Source organism: Sus scrofa, chromosome 3 (genome assembly GCF_000003025.6).
Source record: "Sus scrofa isolate TJ Tabasco breed Duroc chromosome 3, Sscrofa11.1, whole genome shotgun sequence".
NCBI classification, from domain to species: Eukaryota; Metazoa; Chordata; class Mammalia; order Artiodactyla; family Suidae; genus Sus; species Sus scrofa.
In genome coordinates, this window is record NC_010445.4 from 26,086,689 (window position 1) to 26,104,372 (window position 17,684).

At 45.5% G+C, this 17,684-nt stretch overlaps 1 protein-coding gene across 6 annotated transcripts in view; it reads right to left on the bottom strand.

Moving 5' to 3' along the window:
- C3H16orf62 (chromosome 3 C16orf62 homolog) overlaps positions 1-17,684 on the bottom strand; it is a 117,461-nt gene that overhangs the window by 46,812 nt on the left and 52,965 nt on the right. For 4 of the 6 annotated variants that reach the window (XR_002342393.1, XR_002342392.1, XM_021086527.1 and 1 more), the window contains exons 13-19: positions 16,171-16,248; positions 15,557-15,679; positions 8,829-8,875; positions 7,325-7,436; positions 6,690-6,806; positions 3,317-3,370; positions 1,925-2,005 (exon numbers count right to left, since the gene is read on the bottom strand). Coding sequence is in view for 3 of the 6 variants with exons in the window: in XM_021086527.1 (XP_020942186.1) it covers positions 1,925-2,005; positions 3,317-3,370; positions 6,690-6,806; positions 7,325-7,436; positions 8,829-8,875; positions 15,557-15,679; positions 16,171-16,248 (612 nt within the window). In the remaining 3 variants the exon portion in view is untranslated. The remainder of the gene's footprint in view (positions 1-1,924; positions 2,006-3,316; positions 3,371-6,689; positions 6,807-7,324; positions 7,437-8,828; positions 8,876-15,556; positions 15,680-16,170; positions 16,249-17,684) is intronic. The other 2 variants (XR_002342394.1, XM_021086528.1) reach the window with 1 other exon arrangement.

The following is a 17,684-nucleotide window of genomic DNA, read 5'->3' on the forward strand; positions in this document are numbered from 1 at the left end:
TTTTTATCGTGAAATAATTCCAAACTGGCAGAAAAGTTAAAAGAATAGCACAGAAAACTCCCAATGCCCTTTACCCAAACTCACCAATTGTTAGTATTGCGCCAAATTTGGTTTATCATCCTCTCCAGACATATTAGATCTTTCTGGAAGCATATGTAAGTAGATTGGTCCCTCACCCCTTAATACTGAATTTGTATGTCCCAGGAAGAATCCTATTTTCCAACAGTTCTACTTTGGTGTTTTCAAATTCAGGACAGTTAATAATATAATTATAATACTTTTCTCATTCATATCCCAATCTTGTCAATTGTCTCAGTATGTTCCTTTTTTTTTCTTCTTAGGGCTGCACCCATGGACTATGGAAGTTCCCGGGATAGGGGTCCAATTGGAGCTGTAGCCACTGGCCTACACCACAGCCACAGCAACGCCAGATCTGAGCCATGTCTGCGACCCACACCACCGCTCATGGCAATGGTGGATCCTTAACCCACTGAGTAAGGCCAGGGATCGAACCCGAGTCCTCATGGATGCTAGTCGGGTGCGTTAACCGCTGAGCCATGACAGGAACTCTGTAACTAATTTTCTTATACTAAGAAAATTACATTGAAATCAATAGGCAATAAGTGCCAGGACATCATGTTATTAAATAAAAAAAAAATCTTAATTAGGCCTAAAGATATTCTATAATAAGTGATCCTGAGCTGGATTCTGCACTGGAGGGGACAAAACTCTGTAAGTTCACTAACGAAATTGGAACATGGCCTAGAGAGGAAATAACAGTAATGTATTGATGTTAAGTTCACTGAAGTTGATAACTAAACTGTGGTTACAGGAGTTCCCGTCGTGACTCAGTGGTCAACGAATCCGACTAGGAACCATGAGGTTGCGGGTTCGATCCCTGGCCTTGCTCAGTGGGTTAAGGATCCAGCACTGCCATGAGCTGTGGTGTAGGTCGCAGACGCGGCTCGGATCCTGCGTTGCTGTGGCTGTGGTGTAGGCCGGCAGCTACAGCTCTGATTAGACCCCTAGCCTGGGAACCTCCACATGCCTCGGGAGCGGCCCAAGAAAAGGCAAAAAGACAAAATAAATAAATAAATAAATAAATAAACTGTGGTTATAAAGGAGACCGTCCTTGTTCTCAGGAAATGTGCATTGAACTCTTCAGAGGAAAAGTGCCATGATACATGCAACTCCTCCTCAAGGGATTTTTTAAAAAATTTACATGCATATGTAGGAATATATATGTGCATGGGTGTGTACATGTAATGATAATCATAAAGCAAACATGGAAAATGTTAATGGTTGGTGAATCTGGATTAAAAAAAAATGATGGGAGTCCTCCGAGCTATTCTTTTAACTTTTTGATAAAGTTTGAATTTATTTCCAAATAAAAATGAGCTTAACTGAAAAACAGAGGAAGCTTACTGGTGCCATGCAACTGTACTTCCTCGCCTAATCCTCTGAGGGCAGGACTATTATTATCATCCCCATTTTACAGATGAGAAAACTGAGGCATGACAAAGCTAAGTAGCCAATTAAAGGGCACACAGCTGGGACATAGCAGAGCTAGGGTTCAAACTCAGGATCTTCTGCCATTACACCTATTTAATTAAAGAGAATAAGATGCCTGGAGTTCCCTTTGTGGCTCCGTGGTTAACAAACCCAACTAGAATCCCTGAGGATGGGGATTTGATCCCTGGCTTCACTCAGAGGGTTAAGGATCTGGCATTGCCGTGAGCTGTGGTGTAGGTCGAAGACACAGCTTGGATCCTGCATTGCTGTGGCTGTGGTGTAGGCCAGCAGCTATAGCTCAGATTCGACCCCTAGCCTGGGAACCTCCATATGCCGTGGTTGAGGCCCTACAAAGCAAAAAAAAAACACCATGATTCCTAACAGTGTGCAAATGAGCAATGTGATCTGTCACCTGAGGGTAGGAGTCTTCGAATGCACGATCTGGAGTCATGTGCTTGATGACATCAGCCAGGACAGTGTTCACCTCTCGTTTCTAAGTGGGGAAAATAAATCAAACCTGCATTAGACACTGAGGGGTTGTCGCTGACCATTTTTCTGGTGGGAAGAAGTAACCTTTTCAGAATAAAGCATACAACTTCCAGGAAACAGTTTTGACTATTCTGCTCAAAATAATCTAAGGGGGGAATCCTACCCACATCACAGCCCTAAAGACTGTACATCTGCACCAGGTCAGGACTAAAACACAGTTCTCAAGGGTTCTGGGGCATTACACTGCCCCTGGCTCTCCCCGAGCTGGTGAAATCCAATGTACTAACCACCTTCTACCCGCCAGTCCCAGGCCCCTCCCGGAGGGCTGCAGAGGGCAGCGGGGAATTATAGGAAGAGCGCAGATGGGGCCCCTACAGGCCGGATGAGCCAATGCCCACTTCGCTTTTGTTAGCTCTATCAGGGGTTGGCCAACCACAGTCCAAATCCAACCCAGGACCTTTAGGCTAAGAATGGTTTTGTTTTCGGGTTTTTTTTTTTTTTTTTTTTTTTTGGCTTTTTAGGGCTGCACCCATGGCATATGAAAGTTCCCAGGCTAGGGATTAAATCAGAGCTGTAGCCACTGGCCTACACCAAAGCCACAGCAACACCAGATCCAAGCCATGTCTGTGACCTACATCACAGCTCATGGCAACACTGGATCCTTAACCCACTGAGCAAGGCAAGGGAATGAACTCGCGTCCTCACGGATCCTAGTCGGTTTTGTTACCACTGAGCCATGATGGGAACTCCCTAAGAATGGTTTTTATATCTAAGCCAAAAGAATAATAACAATAAGTATCTAAAGTGTACTAGGGTGAAAAAACATGCTTAACTTCATATTATGCAGCATTTCCCAAACTCACCTGTAAGCATGGAACACTTTTGTTACAGTTCACATATTAGTGTTCCATCACACTATACCATAAAGGATGCAATTTTCATAAATTAAGAACCATTACCAGAGTTCCCATCATCGCACTGGAAACTAATCCAACTAGGAACCATGAGGTTGCAGGTTTGATCCCTGGCCTCGCTCAGTGCGTTATGGATCCGGCATTGCCGTGAGCTGTGGTGTAGGCTACAGATGTGGCTCGGATCCTGCACTGCTGTGGCTGTGGCATAGGCCGGCAGCTGTAGCTCCAATTCGACCCCTAGCCTGGAAGCCTCCATGTGCCATGGTGCAGCCCTAAAAAGCACACACAGGTACATACAAAAAAGAACAATTACCATCATAAAATGCCTAAGTTAGACTTGATTATGAATATGAAAAAAAACACACTGTAATTCTTTCAGAAACAATACCTCAGCCACATACCGTGAAATGCTTGCAGGTGTATTCTACCCATACTTCGGCACAATTAATGTAATCCTACAAAAAAAAAAAAAAAAAAGTAAAACAATATCTTTACAATAGAAGGCCAGGATGGACTGTCAGGGCCAAAGCTCAATACGTGCAAATCCCTTCAAAGGATCTGACAACGAAGAGTTGGTCAGTAATAGAAATGTCATGAGCGGTTCCTATACTCTATTAGGGGTTGGCCAACCACAGTCCAAATCCAACCCAGGACCTTTAGGCTAAGAATGGTTTTGTTTTCGGGTTTTCTGGCTCACTGATAGATTTTATTTACCCTGAGAGGTGAGATGAGAAAACACAAGTTGCCTGAAACTAATTAGACTTTCATTCCAGAATTGCTCCGTGGCCCAAGACAGCAATCCGAGAAGCTCTGCCGTGCCTGGAGAGTGGGAAGAAGGAAAGGGCGGCAGGGGTCGTGGTCAGGATTCCTCCCCACACCTCCGCACAGACAAGGACCATGACCATGACTTGGTTGAAAATTCAAGCTGTGTTTAAAAATACGTTGTCAGATCCTTATTTTTTGGCTCTGCCTGCGGCATGAAGTCTCCAGGCCAGGGCCGTGACAATGCCAGATCTATCACCACTAGGCCACCAGGGAACTCCTAAAAATATGACTTTTGAATGTTTTGAGAAAACACAGGCCTCCTGAATTTAATAAAAAAAATAAACCATTTTCCTAGGGAGGGGTGATGTATAAATGTTGTAAAAAAGTCACGAAAAGCACAAAGGCTTTAGGTAAGAAATGATGTGTTTAGATGCACAGAGGAGGGGGATCCACAGAGAGACAACGGCCAGCTTAGTAAGGCTCTCTGCCCCAGAAAACACTCAAGAATGGGAAAGAATGGTCAAGGAAAGAGTCTGGCACCATATCTCTTCTTTCTGAGACATCAAGGAAAAGAGCTGTGAATGTGGCTTTTGATGCAAGGCTGCTTTGAAGCACTGAAGTACAGACACCAGGGGCCCAGAGGTTTTTGACTTAAAATATCCTGAATAAGCTGTTTTAGTTAGCCAATCCGAGTTAGGTTAAACAGAGAATCTCAACAGCTGGACTTTAGTGAGGATTTTGCTGAACTTACCACAGGTATATGATTTTATAAATACGTTTCTGATTTTTCAAAATTATACCACTGTTCTTTGTGCCCCACTCCGCCCTAGGGCTGCACCTGTAGCATATGGAAGTTCCCAGGCTAGGGGTTATCGGAGCTGCAGCTGCCAGCCTATACCACAGCCACGCCAGATCCAAGCCACATTTGCGGCCTATGCTGCAACTTGTGGCAATGCAGGATCCTTAACCCCCTGAGTGAGGCCAGGGATCAAACCTGCATCCTCACAGACATTAAGTCGGGTTCTTAAACTGCTGAGCCACAACAGGAACTCCCTACCACTATTCTTTTTTTTTTTTTTTTCTTTTCTAGGGCCACACCCACGGCATATGGAGGTTCCCAGGCTAGGGGTCCAACTGAAGCAGTAGTCACCGGCCTACAGCAGAGCCATAGCAATGTGGGATCCGAGCCGCATCCGCAACCTACACCACAGCTCATGCCAACACCGGATCCTTAACCCACTGAGCAAGGCCAGGGATAAACCCACAACCTCATGGATCCTAGCTGGATTCGTTAACCACTGAGCCATGAAGGGAACTCCATACCACTATTCTTAATATAATATCATAAATGCAGTGATGAGCAAGTTTATAACTGGGCTCACTTTAATACTTCCTTCTCAATAATGACTGAATCAGATGCTACACATCCATATTCACTTACTCACTGAGTTATGGTCTGAATGTGTGTGTCCCCCCAGCATACATAGTTTGAACTGCCAGCCCTCCATGTGATGGTATTAGGAGGCGGCCTCTGGGTGGTGATGAGGTCATGAGGGTGGAGCCCTGGTGAATGGAATTCGTGCCCTAATAAAAGGGACTCCAGAGAGCTCTCTGTCCCTCTTTCTGCCTTGAGAGAAGGAGAGGCTGGCAGACTGTCACCTGAGGTCCTCACCAGAATCCGACCATGCTGACCCCCGATCTTATGCTTCCAGCCTCCAGAACAGGGAGAAATACATTTCCGTTGTATACAAAGCTACCTGGTCTATTGTATTTTGTTATAACAACCTGCATGGACAAGGACATGGAGCCAGTACAAGAAGAACAGTGCAGGGGGTGGGGAAGTCTCACCACGCAGACAGCCAATAGCATTTCCCTAGCGGCAGCCACATAAATTGCTGGTGTGTTGCCTAAAAGGACAGTGACGCAGGAAACCCGAACCTGTAACATGCTGACCAGCATTACACATGTTGCAGCAGCTCACATCACTTGGTCCATCTTCCCAAGACTTCTTATGCCAGAAATATGGGGGGAAAGAGGCTTCCACTGGGAGTTCCTTTCATGGCTCAGTGGTTAACGAATCCAACTAGTATCCATGAGGATGCAGGTTTGATCCCTGGCCTCACTCAGGGGTTAAGGACCAGGCATTGCTGTGAGCTATGGTGTAGGTCGCAGATGTGGCTTAGATTCCGAGTTGCTATGGCTGTGGCGCAGACCGGCAGCTGTAGCTCCATTTTGACCCCTAGCCTGGTAACTTCCATATGCTGTGGGTATAACTCTAAAAAGCAAAAAAAAAAAAAAAAAAAAAAAAAAAAAAAGAAGGAAAGAAAGAAAAAAGAGAAAGAGGCTTCCACTGTTCAAGGGATGGAAACTGAAATTCCCTTTTGTTCACTACTGGCTGGCTGCTGATCTTCAATTTAAGAAGAGCCTGCTAAACTGGTTTTTTCAATTCCAAATACAAGTCGACCCTGAAAGAAGAGAGGTTTGCAGCACTGACTCTCCAGGCAGTCAAAAATCTGCATGTATCTTGTAGTCAGCCTTGTACACCAACAAGTCCTCCGTATTGGTGATTCTGGTTCTGTGGACACAACCCACTGAAGACTACGTAGATTATAGTATTTACTACTGAAAAAAAATCCATGTATAAACCGATCTGTGCAGTTCTAACCCGTGTTGTCCAAGGGTCAACTGTGCTGTAGACTGCTGCTCTTTGGATGCTCTTTCCAAAGCTCCGGGTCTTTTAAAGTCTCAAGTTATTTATAATGTTATACCTTTGATGCATCTTAAGGCCTCAAGAATAAGACATATTAGGGACACAAAAATCAAAGAAATACATCTTTAAAGCTATCAGTTCTCCATTACAGGTTAACAATGCAATGACAGGAAGCAGACACATTTAAACAGCAACAAAAAAGAGGGGTGATAAGTTGAAAGAGAAACGTTTTAAGAGGACAAATACACTGCATAACTTGGACTCAAAGCAGTCAGTCTAAGGTCGACAAGGTCACCCACCTGTGGATTCTTCAACTTAGTGATAACTTTCCAAGCTTCATTGAGGATCTGAAGTCGGTCACCCTCGGGGGGATCAGCCAAGGCCAAGTTTAACCCCAGTGAGCGAAAAAGGAGATGCTAAGACATAGAGCAAACCATTACGATCCTAGGGATTTTAAACCAGAGTAATTTGAGGCATAAAGGAAAAGGCTGTAATGCTTGGCCTGTCTCACACTTACTCTTCCAACAATCTCTGTCTGAGGGTCTACCTAACGGTGCACGTCAGACTCTGCTCAAAACAGAGAGCTGCCTCTGTGCACTGGTCCAACGTGTGGGCCATAACATTCTGCTGGACAAAGCTTTCCAGAAAGGAGTGACCATCCAGTTTTACGGGTGTGAAGACCAAAGTGGTCCCTACACATGTCTAGTGAGTTAACCGATCGGGTTGAGGGCTCATAGAGACCTGACTCGCGGCAATTACATGTGCCTCACAATCCTGGGGGCTGACTCATCGTCCACCGTGTTCTTCAGAAAGAGCCTTCGCTTGTTTTCCTGTTGGCCCAAGCTGCCCCCGACACCGGACTCCGTCTGCCTGAAGAGCTATCAGGCAAACACTGCCTATCTGTTCTCCGCCGAGCCGGAGGCCGAGAGCCTACCTTGGGGAAGCCAGACTCATGGCACTCTTTAATCATGCCGATGAAATCCATGGACCGTGTGGCGATGAACTCGGCCCGGAAGGCTGACATCACAGAATTCAAGAGCAAGGCACTGCAAGATATACCATGCCCAGGTCAGCAGCGCCTCCCTGAATGAAAGGCTCCTTAATTTTAGGATGTACGTTGCCAGGAAAGATGACGAAGAGCCCTTTAATGATAAGCTTGCCGGGGTGGGGGGGATGAGCAAAAAGGCAACCTCTAGAGACTAGCACGGTGTCCTGCGCATCTTCAGAACTTACTAAATATTCACCTGAGTGGAAGAATGGATGGATGGGTGGCTGAGTCAATGGATGCACAGGTGAATAAGAAAGTCATCAAATTCACTTAAACAGAAGAAAACGGAGCCTTCCATAGGCTGGTGCACTAATAAAACTAAATATTAAGTAAAAATAATGATCCAAGCTACAAATATATATCCACATTTCTTTTTGTTCTTTTTTTTTTTTTTTTTTTTTTTTTTTGTCTTTTTGCCTTTTCTTGGGCCACTCCCACGGCATATGGAGGTTCCCAGGCTAGGGGTCCAATCAGAGCTGCGGCCGCCAGCCTACACCAGAGCCATAGCAATGCAGGATCCGAGCCACGTTTGCGACCTACACCACAGCTCACGGCAACGCCGGATCATTAACCCACTGAGCAAGGGCAGGGATCGAACCCGAAACCTCATGGTTCCTAGTCGGATTCGTTAACTACTGCGCCACGACAGGAACTCCCTATATCCACATTTCTTATGAAAAGTACTGTTCTAGGACCTAGGGACCTGGTTGGGAACAAAACTCACTCCAGTCTGCTCACACATCTTCCACCAAAAGGAGAGCAGAGGAGAAGCCCCAGGAAGACAGGAACTTGGGTTTATCCTGACCTTCCCATTGATCTCAGCCCCACAGGGAAAGAACTACTACTATACCCATTTTACAGACAGGAGACCGAGGCACAGAGGGGTCAAAGTAAGTGACCCAAAGTCAGAGGCTAAGAAAGAGTGAAGCCGGGAGTTCCCGTCGTGGCATAGTGGTTAACGAATCCGACTAGGAACCATGAGGTTGCGGGTTTGATCCCTGCCCTTGCTCAGTGGGTTAACCATCCGACGTTGCCATGAACTGTGGTGTAGGTTGCAGATAAGGCTCGGATCCTGCGTTGCTGTGGCTCTGGCGTAGGCCAGTGGCTATAGCTCCGATTCGATCCCTAGCCTGGGAACCTCCATATGCCGCGGGAGCGGCCCAAGAAATGGTAAAAAGACAAAAAAAAAAAAAAAAAAAAGAAAGAAAGAAAGAAAGAAAGAAAGAGTGAAGCCAAGTCCTGAAGCCAGGCACCCGGAGTTCCACATTCCTGATCTCCACGCTGTCCTACTTCTCTGTTGGCCCCTCCTGCCCAAGCAAGCGTCCCGAGCTCCAAGAAAGCAACCAACCCCATTTTCAAACTCAGGCTTTATGAATTTCAAAATACTTACTTGTTTCCTAGTTTCTTACATCTCTCCATCATCTCGGTTAACAGAGCCTGGTCAAAAATAATAATAATAAAAACCATCAAGTTGGAGGATCTAAAGCGATACTTCTCAGGAACGGCTTTCCAAAGTAACACTCAAAAATAAATGTAGCCGCATGCCTATATCTATCATTCTCTGTGCCCGGCAGGGATGGGGAGGATGGAGGAGAAAAAGTTCACGCTAGTGGCATTTAATACAATGTGCCAGGCCTCAGGCACACTTGGCATCCAGTCTCACCACTGACATTTCCCCATCCTTTGGCCGATGATACAGGAGGTACCATTCCTCCTGCAGGGTACACGAGAGTGGTACCTGCTGTGCTCTAGGGCACCAATGAGAATGAAATCTGCTTTACTCCCCTAGACCCGCCACGTTCGTGCCTGTGGATTTCTCAGTATAAAAAATAACAAACATGGGGCCAGGAGCTGGTGCTGGCCCGTCATGGTGAGAAACACTTGGCTCTCATGATGTCACATCTCACAACAACCACAAGGAGGCAAGCTCTCTAGTCTCTCATTGCACCAACGAGCCACTGAGCCACTGAAGAGGGATGTGCTTGGGCCAAGGTGACACGGCCAGTTATGCAGGGCTGGACATGACCTGGGCAGTCGGGCATCCAAGGCCACGCCCTTCACTACACTTCCTCTCTGTGCTTTTGGAAGCACATCTCCTCCCTCTGCCCCCAAAAGGAAGTAAATGTTTAACTCGCTGGAATACAATTAATGGCTTGAGAGCTATCGCAAGACAATTAGGTATCTTTCAAAAGAGCTCCTGTTTTTAAAAAATCAATGGGAGACGTATTCCTATAAGGGCAGTGGTTTGGGGAAGGTCCTGAATGCCACAGACAAGGTCAATCCCAAGACAAAAGAGCTGACAACAGCAGCCTAGACCCTGCACACTCACCAGGCACCGAGAACTAGCCCCGGAGCTAAGGGCTTTTCATTTGTTTTCCCATTTACTCTTCACGATAAAAAGCCTTTGAGACTCATTAAATCATCCCCACTTTACAGACAAGGAGGTCAAAACTCAGCTAGGTGAAGTCACTTCCTACTAAGCAGAAGAAATGAGATTTGTACCTAAGTCTGGACTAGAAATAAAGAGTCTTTAGTGCCATTCTGCCTTTTCCAGCTGTGTCCCTCTGTGTCCTGGGTGTTGTCTGCATAATGAAGGTGTCAGTTGATCGTGGAGATACTGTTGGTACCCCCACTGCCAGAACCCTGATTTTATTCAGTCTTCAGTCTCTGCCCAATAAAAAGCAGCTTGGGTCCTGTTATGGAGTGAATGATGTCCCCCACAATTCACACAGTGAAATGCAAACCCCCAACAGGACTGTGTTTGGAGACAGGGCTTTTAAGGAGGTCATTCATGTTAAATGAGGCCCTAACCTGATAGGACTGGTGTCCTTATAAGAAGAGGAGGAGTTCCCGTCGTGGCTCAGTAGTTAACGAATCCGACTAGGAACCATGAGGTTGCAGGTTCGATCCCTGGCCTTGTTCAGTGGGTTAAGGATCCGGTGTTGTCATGAGCTGTGGTGTAGGTCACAGATGTGGCTTGGATCCTGCGTTGCTGTGGCTGTGGTGTAGGCTGGCCGCTCTAGCTCCAATTTGACCCCTAGCCTGGGAACCTCCATATGTCGCAAGCACGGCCATAAAAAGACAAAAAAAAAAAAAATCCATACACCCCTATGTTCATAGCAGCACTATTCGCAACAGTCAAGACATGGAAACAACCTAAATGTCCCTCAACAGTTATAAATGGACAAAGAAAATGTGGTACATATACACAATGGATCTACTCAGCCACGAAAAGAATGAAATACTGCCATTTGCAGCAACTAAAGATGATCGCAGTAAGTAAAATGAGTCAGAAAGAGAAAGACAAATACCACAGGATATCATTTACATGTGAAGTATGACACAGATGCTTTTATCTACGAAACAGAAACAGACTCACAGACACAGAGAACAGACTTGCAGTTACCACGCGGGAGGGATGGAGTGGAGGCCTGGGGGGAGCAGACACAAACTATTACATATAAAAGGATAAACAACAAGGTCGCACTGCAGAGCGCAGGGAACTAGTCAACATCCTGTGCTAAACCATAAAGGAAAAGAATATAAAAAAGACTGTATATGCATATGAATAACTGAATCACTTTGCAATATAGCAGAAATCAACACAACATTGTCAATCCACTGTACTTTGATCAAAAGAAAAAAAAGACAGCTCAAGTTAAGCAACCAATACAGGCAGACCTCAAAGATATTGTGGGTTCGGTTCCAGACCAGGGCAACAAGGAGAATATCCCAATAAAGCAAGTCACACGAATTTTTTGGTTTCCCAGTGCATGTCAAAGTTATGATTATACTGTAGTCTATTAAATGTGTAATAGCATTATGTTTTTGAAAAATGCACATACTTAAGTATAAAACATTTGATTGCTAAAGAATCCTAACCATCCTCTGGGCTTTCTGTGAGTCATAATTTTTTTGTGATAGTTAACATCAAAAAAAAAAAAAAAAAAAAAAAAAAAGGAGTTTCCATTGCAGCTCAGTGGTTAATGAACCCAACTAGTATCCATGAGGACACAGGTTCAATCCCTGGCCTTGATCAGTGAGTTAAGGATCGGGTGTTGCTATGAGCTGTGGTATAGGTTGCAGACTCGGCTAGGATCTGGCATTGCTGTGGCTGTGGTGTAGTCTTGCAGTTGTAGCTCCAATTCGACCCCTAGCCTGGGAACCTCCATCTGCCACAGGTGCCGCCCTAAAAAGACCAAAAAAAAAAAAAAAAAAAAAATCAAAATATTGCAAGATTTACCAAAATGTGACACAGGTGGACAAAATGCTGTTGGAAAAATGGCACTTTCACAGACTTGCTTAATGCAAGGCTGCCACAAGCCTTCAATTTGTAAAAAATGCACTGATGGGGGCCTGTGCGGTACATGGCAGAGGTAGCCCAGAAAGTTACCTGGGTTCAGGGTTCAAAGCTTCTCAGCATCCCTGACCCACCTCCTGAGCCATTCTTCACAGCCAACCAACACTGCCTTCTAAACTTTCTCAGGACGGATGGTCACAGGATCTTAGGTGGCTATTTGCCTTTTTTTGCTTTTGATCAAAGTACAGTGGATTGACAATGTTGCGTTAATTTCTGCTGTATTAACCTATTTTTTTCCCAAATTCCTTCCATTGAATATGTATTTTTATTAATGAATGTTTTCTGATTATGAAAATTCTCGCCTATCCATCCTGCCTCTTGCTTTTTTCATGGCTACCAACTGGTTCTCCTCTCATCCATCTGGCAGGCTTCTGCCAGCCTGAAGTCTTCAAGCGCTGCTTTTTTCAAATCATCCCCGCATCAAAAATCTTTAAGAGCTGTTGGGTCTCCAGGACAGGATGTTCAAGTAGCTCGGCAGCCTGGTCCACTCCCCGTCTGCCTCCTTCCTCCCTCTTTTCCAGGAAGGCTTGTCTCCTGATTTTGCCTCTTAACTGTGTGTTTACACAGGTCCCTTCCCTCGGCCCCTCCTCTCCTGGCCCCCACTCACCTCTTGGCTTTCAAATCAGCCCAGGCTTCCACTTGCCAAGGCCAAACACAATGATGGTAACCACCCCCCACGGGCCTGGCACCTGCCACGCACCAGCCCTTGGCCATGCGGTGACCGGCATTATCAAAGTCACCTCCAAGCAGCCCTTCGAGGAAGATTCTATTATTAGCCCATTTTACAGCTGGTAATACTGAGGCACAAAGAGGTCAAGCAGCCCAAGCAACACAGCCAGTTTGAACCCAGATCAGCCCGACTACCTGCCCCAGCCTCTACCAATTTCCTCTTCCCTCTTTCAACAGTGGCAACCTGCATTGCTCACTACAGCAAGGGATCATGGGACTGCATACCAGACAAGACAAAAAGCTGTTGAGGAGTTCCCATTGTGGCTCAGTGGTTCATGAATCTGACTAGGAACCACGAGGTTTCGGGTTCAATCCCTTGCCTTGCTCAGTGGGTTGACGATCTGGTGTTGCCGTGAGCTGTGGGGTAGGTTGCAGATGTAGCTCTGATCCTGCGTTGCTGTGGCTGTGGTGTAGGCTGGCAGCTATAGCTCCGATTCGACCCCTAGCCTGAAAACCTCCATATGCTGAGGGAGTGGCCCAAGAAAAGGCAAAAAGACAAAAAAAAAAAAAAGCTGTTGAAAATGAAAAGACGCTTATCAAAAGATCTGTATTCGTTGCCCAAAGGCAGGTTTTATGAAATGGCTGCTTTTTTTACTCCAAAGAATGTGCCTAAAATTGGGTGCATAAATGTTTTTTACTTACTATAATTTTCATTGTAGAAGAGGGGGGGAAATCCTGTCTTCAAACAAAACAAAAAAGCCTTTTAGAAGTTCCCACTGTGATTCAGTGGGTTCAGAACCTGACATAGTGCCTGTGGGTTCGATCTCCTAGCCTCCCTTGGTGCATTAAGGATCTGGCATTGCTGCAAGCTAGGTCACAGATGTGGATTGGATCCAGCATTGCTGTGGCTTCGGGGTAGGCCTCAGCTGCAGCTCTGATTCAACCCCTGGTCGGGGAACCTCCATATGCCAGAGATGAGGCCTTTTAAAAAAAGGAGTTCCCGTTGTGGTGCAGCAGAAACAAATCCGACTAGGAACCATGAGGTTTCGGGTTCCAGCCCTGGCCTCGCTCAGTGGGTTAAGGATCTGGCTTTGTCATGAGCTGTGGTGTAGGTTGCAGATGCTGCTCGGATCCTGCGTTGCTGTGGTGTAGGCTGGCAGCTGTAAATCCGATTCGACCCCTAGCCTGGGAACCTCCATATGCCAAGAGTGAGGCCCTAAAAAGCAAAAAAAAAAAAAAAAGGCCTTTTTGAAAATCACTCCCTGATTTGGGGAGAGGGGATTTGACAGTTAAATTTCGATTTGAAATTTCAGGAGTCAGGTATTTGCAGCTGACCGCATTTCTCCCTTTCCTCATCCAGATAATTCCCCATTCCCCACCTCACCTACCTGTCCTGTGTATCGCCAACCGCTGCAGTCTAACTCCTAGATTCTGGAGCCGTGGCCTCTTAAAGACACACAGGGCCCAACTCCCCAGTGTACACGCCCCAGCCAGCGCCAAAGAGCTTGCAGGCATCATACTGTCACACACATTTTCCACACCACCCTCCACCCTGACATTCTGCTGCTTTTTGAAAACGATGGTTTTTTCTATGAGATACTGTGAGTTCCTTATTTATAATATCCCAAGAATCAGAGTTTATTATTATTCGGGTGACCTAGTTTTTTAAATCACTTCTTTTAGTGCAATAATGATTTCCTAGAGTTTTACTCCCCAGGAAAGCGCTATTCCCAGCTTCTGCCATCCTTTGGGATTACTGGTGCTTAAAACAAAAAGGAAGAGTGCCCTATGGCACGTGCCTTTTGTTTTTAATCCAATTTCACTTTTCATTAAAATAAGGAGGGAAAGAAACAAGCGTTCTCATTTTCAGACGCATCACAGGAACAGGTGTGAACACCCTCAGGCCAGTATGTACTTCAACACGGGTCCCCATCAATTTAAATGACCCTGTAACAGTCCACTGAATATACAAACCATAATTGAACCAATCCCCTTCTAATGGTTGTCTTCAGTGTTGCACTAGCATGAACACAGCTACGTGTGTGTGTTCATGCATCTATCCAATTACTTCTACTGGATATTTATGGGGTTTTTTTTGGCCACACCTGTGACACTTGGAAGTTCCCCAGCCAGGGATTAAACTCATGCCACAGCAGCAACAATACCAGGTCCTTAACCCACTGAGCCACCAGGCAACTCCTTCTACTGGAGATTTGTATTTTTCTTCTTCTTCTTTTTTTTTTTTTTGGCTGTACCCACAGCATGTAGAAGTCCCTGCGCCAGGGATCAACCTCGCACCATGGCAGTGACCCAACCCATTGTAGTGGTAATGCCAGACCCTTAACCTATTACACCACTGGGGAACTCCTCTTTTTTCTTTCTCTTCAAGGCTGTAAATATGTGTATGCAGCTGCTGGGAAAAGGCAGGCGTATTTGAATTTTGCTTTGTTCTAGGTATCCTTGTTTTGTAACAAGGCCCTTTTCCCCTTCAAATGTAGAATAAATTCTCAACCATCAATAACAAGACAAAGGCAGCTTCATCTGTCACAGCAATGGTGACAATTTGAACTGGTGTTCTACTGAAACTGCTCCTCCGTCTTAGGGGGAAAAAAGACCATTTCTGCTACGATTCGGACTTCCCTTTAATTCCTGACAATGCTTCATTAGACAAAAAAGAAAGAAAGAAATCATATAAAAGCCATTATGTATCTGAGTTTCACTTTTCACAAAACAGAGAAAAGATTCCCTGCTCTAAGGACTTTATTAACTCATTAGAAACACAAAAGAAATGCAGGGAGGTTAGTGCAGAGGCAGTGAAGCCATGAGCCCTGGAGTCAGATTCAATGGGGTTTTGTGTCCAGGCACCACCATTTTCTAGCTGTGTGACCTCATGGAGGTGTTTGCCCTCTCTGAGCCCCCACTTCCCCCTCCCAGAGCTGTTCACCAAGGCAGTGGCGGAAACATGCTGAGTGCAGACCCAGCCGCAATGCTGAGGCTGTGGCCTGACTGTGCCACAGGGCACGCAGGGGTAGGGGCCTCTACACTCCTCCTCGCTGGGGAACTTCACACTGAAGCCACCGGGCAGTTACCTCGGGGGCGTGGTAGGAGATACACTGGAAGATCCAATCCATGGCAGGCGAGTACAGGGGCAGGTAGGATGGCAGCTCCACTCCCTGGACCACCAGCTGGTTCTGGACCGTGTCCCCGTGAATCTGCAGGAGCCCAAAGAAAACGCTTAGAAAAGGGGCGTGGGGGTCGTGTGAGAAAGAAGAGCATGGAACTCAAGACTGTGCGGATCTGCTAGCCCGGGGACGGCCCCGAGAGAAACGGCCTGGTTTCTCAGGTTTTTGAAAACTAGAAAAGACACACAGAACGCTTCCCATGTCACCAAGCTGAGCTGTTCTGGGAATGTGTGCTGTGCCGAGAAGTAACCTGATAAAAACGGAGTCAGCAGATGCTGAAAAGGAAGGCTGATCAACAGGAGCCGTTTCCTGTTCACACACGCATATTAATTCTCTCTGCTTGTTCAGTTCAATCAACACATTTTAATTGCCTGTGACAGACACGAGTGTCATTTTTCGAGGGTTTACACGTTGAGAGAGCTTTAAGGCAATCTCGATGTGGAAAGCCAATGGGTTTCATGAATTCGTGATCATGGAACTATCATATCGATTAACCGTTCTGATTACCTGTGTTCTCTTACCTGTTTGAATGTGAGGAGGAAGTCAAAAAAGTTCTTATTTAGGCTTTCTTTGAGATGTGGTGCCACCTCCATGCCCACCTGCAGCCAAACAAAATGAAATTACCTTGAGCATAGAAAAAAGCAGGTAGAGGGCAAATAACATATACAATGCGATGTCATTTCACATGGACAGACAGGCAGAGCGAGGGCCTGAAATTTAATTTTTTTTTTAATGAATGCTTTTTCTTTTTTTCTATTATAGTTACTTGAGTGTTCTGTCAATTTTCTGCCATATAGCAAAGTGACCCAGTCACACACACATATATACGTTCTTTTTCTCACATTCTCCTCCATCAGGCTCCATCACAAGTGACCATACTTCCCAGGGCTACACAGCAGGATCCCACTGCTTATCCACTCCAAATGCAATAGTTTGCATCCATTAACCCCAGACTCCCAGCCCATCCCACTCCCTCCTCCTCTCCCCTTGGCAACCACAGGTCTGTTCTCCAAGTCCATGAGTTTCTGTTCTGTGGAAAGGTACATTTGTACCATATATTAGATTCCAGATATAAGTGGTATCATATGGTATTTGTCTTTCTCTTTTGGACTGACTTCACGTAGTATGAGAGTCTCTAGTTCCATCCATGTTGCTGCAAATGGCATTATTTTGTTCTTTTTTATGGCTGAGTAGTATTCCACTGTGAACTTTTATTCTTTTGCTTATCTGTTTTTTTGTTCAATAACCCTGTCTTGCTTTTGTAAGAAAAACCACAGAAGCTATTTTTAATGAAAAAAGGGCAACATGTGCAGTGATCATCTTTGCAACTTTCCAAAGGTAATGAAAGTATTTCTGAACTGAAGACCAAGCGAACAAATCAATGCAGAACTGAGGAGAAATGGACTCTAGATTGTGTACACAATATTCCCTTCCTCTCTAAAAAATGATAAACTCACATGTGGCTGTACTTATTACATGAAACAAAAAGATTCTGGTATGTAAGAGAGTCAGCTGGGACTCCACGGTTGCATCATTAAAATATACGGCTTCAGTCTTTGCTGTGCAGTCGTGGAAACAGACATAAATTTGGATGTATTTTAGGCTATTTTACACAAGGCAAGCACGAAGCCTAACGATACTATCATCCATCGGCTCCTGTGTTCACTGTTTTAAAAAAAGACTGCTGTGTTTTCAGCTGAAAAAAAAAAAAAATTGGCTCATCACAAGAAGGTGGCCAGAGCCCTAGGGTTGGAAGTGCAGGTCTGAGCTAAGGTGGGGCGATGACGTACTTAAAACAAAGCGTTATAATGTTCCTTAAACCGAGCTCGCCGAACCGCAGTTCCACACTGCTGCTCTGGCACGAAAACAACTCTGCAGGGGGAGTTGCTTTCTGGGACCTGGTTTCTTCCAAAGAGGGCAGATTTCTGCCACTCACCCCCCTCCTTACCCAGAAGTCAGGAAGATTAATGATAACGATGTTTGTTAGATGTCTGTAAAGAATTCCTTTGAGAAGAATTATGCAAGAGCCACTGGG